Raw genomic sequence first — 8,154 nt, forward strand, 5'->3', positions numbered from 1 at the left:
AAAACGCCGTTCAAAAGAGTGAATACTAAAAGTACTCACAGTAAATAAGACTTTTCCTGAAAATTACAGAGTTCAGAGTCGAATAGCACCTACCTTTCGGAAACGACCGTGAAAAGTGTCTCGAATGCCATGCTAGTTTGGCGTTTCATCGTTCTTTTGAGCTTCATGGTCGCGCTTTGCCCGAACACTCGTTTGTTACTACCCGCCTCATCGTCCCACTGACACCACACATTTCCCGATACCGAGGCACTGATGCTGTTCTCAGCTACTTCTGCCAGAAACCTCAGATAGCTATAGGGTTATCACCCAAGAGTCACCGATAACGCAGTCCGCTCTGAAGCGACTCCAATTGTTGTAATGAGGTTGTTATGCAGTAATCTAGTATTGATCAATTAGTCGCGGGAATTAATTGAAGAGTGAGTTGTAGTTGAAACAAATGAGAAATATCCGATTACACATCATATTAGTCCTAACTATCTTTACCCTAGCAGATAACCTGTTAGCAACGATAAACCGAGTGAAACATACGACACGATTAGATTCCTTTTATGGTTGGTACGTTATCTAATCACTTTTACTTCATTCCTGTACACGTAGATTATGATAAAACACGATTGCCAGTAGCCAGTGCAAGAGTTCGTCACACTGATGTCTCAACTCTGGTTGCAACTGTTGAATACCAACAGGGGTTTTTCTTATTTTACCCAAAATAATGTTTTAAGATAAACCGCAGCCACGTCAAAACAGTTAGGACGACTTCTGATTGACTGATAATCACATTAGATGATTCATAAATTACACGATCCGTATCTTTATAAAGGTCTTCAATTAAACTTCATAAAAGAATCTTCTCAAATGTAACCATAAATTAAATCTAAATCGAGATTTCAAACAAACTCCTACTATTTTAACATGCAGGTGTAATGTATTCCTACACGCCTTTTTATGTTTTAAAATTCAATTAAATATTATTTTTAGTCGAATTATTGTTGCGCGTCCGGGTTCACAAGGAGATATGTGTATCGCCAATCAAAACATGAAGCTTGTAAGAAAGAACTGCTAGTGTAACTTTACTAATAACATTATTAAGTACTGGAGTTTAGAACACTCCCAGTAACCACGACGAACGAAATTCTACGAGTATATGGATGTTATTGTTCTTTGACACAAGAACTGCTTTCGTTTTACTACTACTTATAAGCATTATGTCAGAACAATAAGTGAGTGACTTTTTCTTACTCACTTAAAACTGTAAACTAAACATTGTTTTAAAATGTAAGTGTACGCCGTAACTTAATGTATATGTACGACTAAGGCAGGTTTTAACAAAGAACGTTTCTCTAAATATTTGAATCTCAACGAGAAGGGGGTAGGGACTAGTTGAGAGGGGCGATTAGACAGGGTCGCTGACGGGACAGAGGAAGAAGGGAGCGCCGCGCCGCCGGCCGCGCTTTATCAAAGATGCGAACACGACGAGAAAGAAACATGTTTGCTGAGTAATCATGCAAATTTCGAATAACAGTCAATATACATATCAATAACTAATAACTTAATTTTATCATGGAGACTTGGATTTAGAGTACGTTCATTTAGAAAGCACAATGTCATGCGACTTGCCGAACTGCATTTCTTTCCGCTCAAAACAATAAACAAGAAACTAGACAACTATCATAATGAAGATAGAATGAATGAAGGGTACTTTGGTATAATCCGGAGGCCACTCTATCTACTACTTGTTAATACGTGATAAGGCTATGATAAATATTTTACTAATAGTACCAAAGTTAAAACTTAACTTTAAGTTTTAAGAGCGCTCACGTGATCTGAGTTTGAATTTAGGCACTATCTCGAGGATTTTTTATTATGCAAGAAGTAAAACATTTCGCCTCAGATTGCATTCGAGATCGTCCAAATTTTCCGACATAAGGGCACGTGATCTGAGGTCGGGAAAGTAACGATCGGAAATGTCCCCAGCCATCAATGCGGGTTTCTATTGCGCCATCCCGCAATTCTGGCAAATTCCTGAAGATAGTACCTAAATTCTAGGTCAGATCACTTAAGCGCTCGTAAAGGTCAACTTTAACTTTTAATACTTACAATAAGTACGTATGTATTTATCTGCTCATATAGCCTAGTAACAAATAGTAGATAGAGACGGTGTGTCCTCCGTATAACAAAAAAGTACCGAATGAAGTAAGGATGTATCTACATTACAACTGACTTGGACCAGAATGAACACTACGGAACCACTCTTGTGGAAAGTAGTTCATAAAGCCTTAAACGGAACAGGTATTTTTGCAACTTTTAGACAGCAGCGTTCAGTCACACTCGTCATCTAATGGTTGGGAATAGGTACTGTGGGGAGACCCGACCCGACACTCGAGACAGAGGATGACCACTAGTTCTTTTCTCACTGCTCTGGTATCTTTGGCAATCGAGAAGATTTTCAGCGTCTTAGTCGGACTCGAAATATTGAATATGCGATTAACGTTACCGCCATGTCTATAAAGCAATTTCAATTGGAACCGTTGCGAGTTGATGATAGTGGTTACATTTCAATAGAACCAGGCGAGTTTAAGTAGCTAACTTGGAAGAGTAGTAATATTTAGCATTTTTAGTATCATGATAGCAGAATATTCAGTAACAATAACTGCATATTAAAACCGCTCCAAGATATGATAAGATCTTCTGAGAATAATATAATTTCACACGCAACTTCGATATAAATTCACGTTTCATGCACTGGTGTGCGCACAGGTGGGGGGTGCCACAGGTGCACAGGTACCTGCTAATAAGTTTTTTTTTCTTTAAGTGAAAAGTTTTAATATTGATAATAACACCGTTGTGATGTGACTGCAATTCAGGACGAGGCATCATCATCGACCCCAAGCCTTGGACCAAAACTATCTCCCCACTCTGACGAACGTATTCGAGGAATTCCTTCAAATAGAATCGAGAGGTATGATAGGTGTTACATCGCGGCTCATATCAACCTAAAGTCAATGTGTAACACTGTCCCATGGCAGATTCAGTTTTTGTTTCATTGACATTTTTTTCTCTAAAAACACAGATCAAGCTTTTGTTACAACGGGATTTAAAAGTTGGAACAAGGCTAGTGAGTATTTCAAAGCACATCGGGCCTCAACGTGCCACACTCAAAGTTCAGAATCGTTTGGTAGTTTTCCTTCTAATGAAGAAAACTCCTCATCAATCGATGTGTTGCTTAATAAACAAAAAGAAAACGTCTTATCCAAAAAGCAGGCAGAAAAAATTACAACCATATTGTTATGGAAAAAAGCATTGGGAATGTGTATCATAGAACGGAAACAGTTAGTGCTTAGTAACCTATAGAAAACCTAATAGAAACCTACTTCAACACCAATAAATTCTAACCCTTAAGTGCCATGGTTGACCATGGTTATTTGTGACACCATTACTGTCACGGTGGTCTTTTAATAAATTTTTTATAAACGTTACTAATATACTTTGTTAAATATTAATGTGATTTAATCATAATGTAGGTTGTATGTAATTATTGCAGTATTTAAATAGGTTTTTAAAGACCTTTAGTCAGCAGTCCAAAATCAATATTGTGCTTACGCGTTTCGATTTTAAAACACCATTGTCAAGACAGTACTACAAACGGTAAATCATTAGGCACTGGGCGTCGTCATAAATTAACACCACAAACACGAACACGGAATTAAAATTTTGTTAAACATTACAACCACGTTTGGTAGGCTTACCGTGCGACTCGGCTGTGAACTGGTACAAGACTGCAGGTAAATTTTGGAAAATTTAAACTATGCCTTTGTTGTTTACAACTGTACACCAGATGTTTAATTTGTATTCATTTGTTTAATTTATCAAATTTATTGCTTATAATTAAGAGCAAAATATCAAAAGTATGCAGAATCACTGGAGAAAATTAATGAATTACTTACGCAGAATACGATTAGTCCTAACTCTGATTCAGTTTATTACACAGGAAGGAACACAGGAAGCACTTATTTTTATGTCCCTGTTCCTTGGTCACACTAGGCATTAAACTCTCCTTCTCTTCACAATTGCTCTGTTGGTGTTTCCTTCCTCCAATGAACTTGTGAAATCCTTTTTTTTACTACCATATATATTTTGAAATATGAGCAGAGGCGGATTACCTCATAGCTTTTGGTTTTACCATTGCAAATACAATTTCCTTCCTCATGTTTATCTGTAGTAGAATTAGTGTCGTGGTCAGAAGCACTGATATGGTCCTCTTCATCATGACTGATTCTGGCTCAGTAAGAAAGTTATTATCTTTATTCTATATCTTAAGAGATGTTACCTAATTCTGGCTTATTTTTTCTTTTCTGAATCCATTATCAAAACCGTAAACTCTAAATAAAATAGCAAATAAAACAACATCACTTTACAATGATAACTAATTGCATGGAGAAGTTCCAATAGCAACAAAACACATATACTGGTGCGGAGGTCTAATGACACCTCAGGGCATTTTGAAACCCTCTTTTCACTGCAGCAGAGCAACATGAAAACCACTTTAAACACATCGCACATGAGTTAACTGGTAACTACTGAGAATAGTAACATTGCAGCTAACCCCTTCCTGTTGTTGTCTCTAGATTTATCAAGGTGGGGGTCTGAAAACACCTCACGCCAGTGTGTACTTAAGGGTTAAAAACCAACAGAATAAAATATATAACGTAACAAATTACATAACAGTTTTATCACTGAAGTTAAAAATAATTAAGATGATAACTTGTATTAACCCATAGACTTTTAACCATTTAAAACCAAATCAATATTTACTTATTAACCTAGTCTTTTACACAAAAAATCATTGCACAGTACTTTGTGTAAAACAAAGCATAAATAAAGCACATTGTAAAATTGTTCATTAAATAAATACAATAACAAATTCAAACTCAAAATTCTAGTAGACCATATGTACATATAAATTGAGTATGTTTACATCTTACTACTGTGAGTGGGATTTTCAAAACATAAATTTCATTCAAAAATATGAATACCGGTACCTATAATTTTAATACGCGCAATGCAGAAACAAAGAATAAATAGTACATTAGTTTTTCCACTTCCCCTTTTAGGCCACTTTTTAGATTTTCCATGATTAATATTCGCTGAATTATAGGTACCTAACATAAAACAATCACAATCCAGACTGTTCTTACTTTTTGATGAGATGTTAATTTTGCAACAATCGGATGATATTTTGTGCCTTCCAGTTTGTAGATACCATTAAATTTGACAAACTGCAGTGTAAACAGATTGCATACCATACATGTGAAGGAGCTATATCAAATATTCTCACTGTTCTACATTGTGTGCCGAACCATATAGTGTACTTTAATATTGTATTTTTAAAATTTAACACATATGTTTTACAGAATAGATCTCAAATATAGCATAACATATTAAAAAAAAATTAGGCGAGTGAGGTATAGTTAGGTGTTCCATTAAAGATTTTTGCAAAATATTATTCAAACTGCAAAATAATATTTAAAAATAGTGCACACTAATTTTGTAGGTTAAACAAAGGACTATGAATAGTGCATCTTAAATTAATTAAATTTAATAAAACTACCTATGTTAAATTCATTGACACATGTTTCTGAATAAATTATGTATAATAAGCAATCCTAAATAAAATTCAATCAGTAGCAAACAAGTGAAGATGCCTTACAAAATACTGGTATAAACAGAGGGCCAGATACATATGGTTTGAACCAAAACATTTGACATAATTTTAATTTAGGCTAGTAAATTTCTCGTGGGACTTCTGTAAAAGATGTTTAAAGCGTGTGGACAACTAAACAATATAAATATTCATTAACAATAATAACATAGTATTATAGTTAAATGTATCAGAAAATTACAGACCTTAGAGTCTTGTAAACAAATACTTTAATACGGTGTAATTTAAAAGTTGAAAAATGTTTCCACAAAACCCAAATAAATTACACATTAGTACCTTCTAATTTGTAGATGCCATGACAGTGACTGAGTGACAAAATGTAAATAAATGATAATGAGAAATAAGATAACAAATGTGACTGTGCTAAAATGCATGTAACATCTGCTTCTTATAAATTTTAGTCAATTTATCATTATTCCTGGGAGTAATATATATTATTGCCAACATTACGTAATATGGGATACTCAGAAGCTCAAAAGAAAATCAGGCCAACAGCTAATTTTTATTTTTACCATTAATACAAATATTTACTTCATAAGTGACCTATAATTTAGTACTTATAGACATAGGTGTACCCAGAATCAGAACTAGGTGGACAGCAAACCATGGTCGCTGGTGTACCAGATTCATCTATATGACTAGGACTGGTGTCTATACAAACTTTTCGATATTAAAACCATTTCAGTATGAGAAACAACTGATTATTCACCATTGCCTATCTAATTTTGTTTTGTAGGATCACTTAATCATCATTTAATTACTTTTTTATTGCTTTTAGAAGGGGAGGCAGATGCCCCCTCACCAGGTACACCCATGTACAGATCATTGTTGTATTGTATTGTACTACAGTATCCCATATTCTCTAGAGGTTTGTGGTGAAATATAAATTAGCAAAGGCCTACACTATTAAATAATAAATCAGATACATCAGCTATAATCATAAAAAATATATCAAATATTTAATTCTGTACTTTTTAACTTGATTTGAGTTTTATTGCTGTTCTCAAACATGCTAGGGTGTACAATTAGACACAGCTGTAAGTTCGGCAAATATATTATTAGAAGAGCAGACAATAATAGTTTCCTGGACCCAACACTAGAAGCCACGCCATTCAGGGTCAAATAGGAGTGGGGGTATTTATCAATGGCACGTATATTGTTATCACAAGTGCGCGTTATACCATATTATACTGTTAACGTTTTGATACTTCAAACAATGAGATTGGTAACAGTACAGTTCACGAGTATATTGTATTTAAAGGCGTTCAGAATAAAGAATAACAAAATCGTAAAAATACGATTCACTGTCTAACTTCAAGCGTGTTTGTGTCTCATAATATTTTAAAAAGTGCATTATAAAATTATTCAAAACAAAAACACCGTTTAACTCAACAGCTGATCTAAACTGCAGAAGCGTTTAAACTAACCTAAAATGTCAAACAAAGGAAGATGAAAATTCCAAATCTTACTAAGCAATGTCTGAAAAGAAATATACATACTCAACATTTTCGTCTTCTTTCTTCTTATCGTCCATGGCTTTATCTTTTCTCCAGAAAAACCACTTCATTTTAAAGATATCGCGATACTGGTACTGACCTAACCTCAACTAGTACAGACCCAGCAAGTACTGCGTCGGGCTCAGACAACAAAGTGCAGTACATTCACACTCAAAAGTCGAGACGGTTGACGCGAGACCAAGAGTAACACTGCCAATAAAATTTCAATACGCGAGGCTGTGGTAACTGGCAACAGCCTGGCGCCTATTTAAACCATTCATAAATTATACATGGCTCAAATGCAAGCATGATTAATTGTGTTTGTTATCGTTACAGTGTATTAATTTGTTCCCTTTCGGGATCTTAACAAATTACTGTTATCTCTGTGTTCGCCCGACACTTACCAATAATAAAAATAATCATTTTTATCGCATTGTTACCATTAATTGGAACTGTCATATTTAACAGTTTGTAAATTATACACTTCTTCCTGAGTAAATTGACCAATGATTTGTGGGAGGGTGGAGGGGGGTTAAGGAAATTAAAATTTATTGTAATTTACTGAAAGTTTGAAGTTGAAGCGCATATTATACTTCAGACACTTTATTTCATAACTCATCATAGGAATAAAGTAATCGTCTAAGCCCCATAACAACGTAATGTATTTGTTCTAAGCGTATTGCCTTCTGGATTGATTTTTAACCATAAATAAAGAAGTTACATACCCTTACTATCGTAAATCTTACTTTCTGTACTTTATGATCTGTTACAATTGAACACGTTATCGAAGTTTACATTAGTATCACATTATACAAACACATTGTGTCTGATAAATATATTCTTGTATATAGCCGGGCGTACGCCTAAATTAAATTATTCGTTGTGTTGCGTCTCTTCGCATGCGTATGTGTATGAATACGTAATTTAACAGTATTTATA

At 34.6% G+C, this 8,154-nt stretch overlaps 1 protein-coding gene across 2 annotated transcripts in view; it reads right to left on the bottom strand.

Annotated features, from left to right (window-relative positions):
- LOC124369104 (solute carrier family 41 member 1) overlaps positions 1–7,386 on the bottom strand; it is a 46,319-nt gene extending 38,933 nt beyond the window's left edge. The window contains exon 1 of one of the 2 annotated variants that reach the window (XM_046826847.1): positions 7,219–7,386. In XM_046826847.1, coding sequence (XP_046682803.1) covers positions 7,219–7,286 — 68 coding nt within the window. In that variant the 5' untranslated portion in view covers positions 7,287–7,386. Of the gene's footprint in view, positions 1–93; positions 260–7,218 lie in introns of those variants that run through there. The other variant, XM_046826846.1, reaches the window with a different exon arrangement.
- Positions 7,387–8,154: the final 768 nt, after the last annotated feature.

Source organism: Homalodisca vitripennis, chromosome X, assembly GCF_021130785.1.
Source record: "Homalodisca vitripennis isolate AUS2020 chromosome X, UT_GWSS_2.1, whole genome shotgun sequence".
NCBI lineage: Eukaryota > Metazoa > Arthropoda > Insecta > Hemiptera > Cicadellidae > Homalodisca > Homalodisca vitripennis.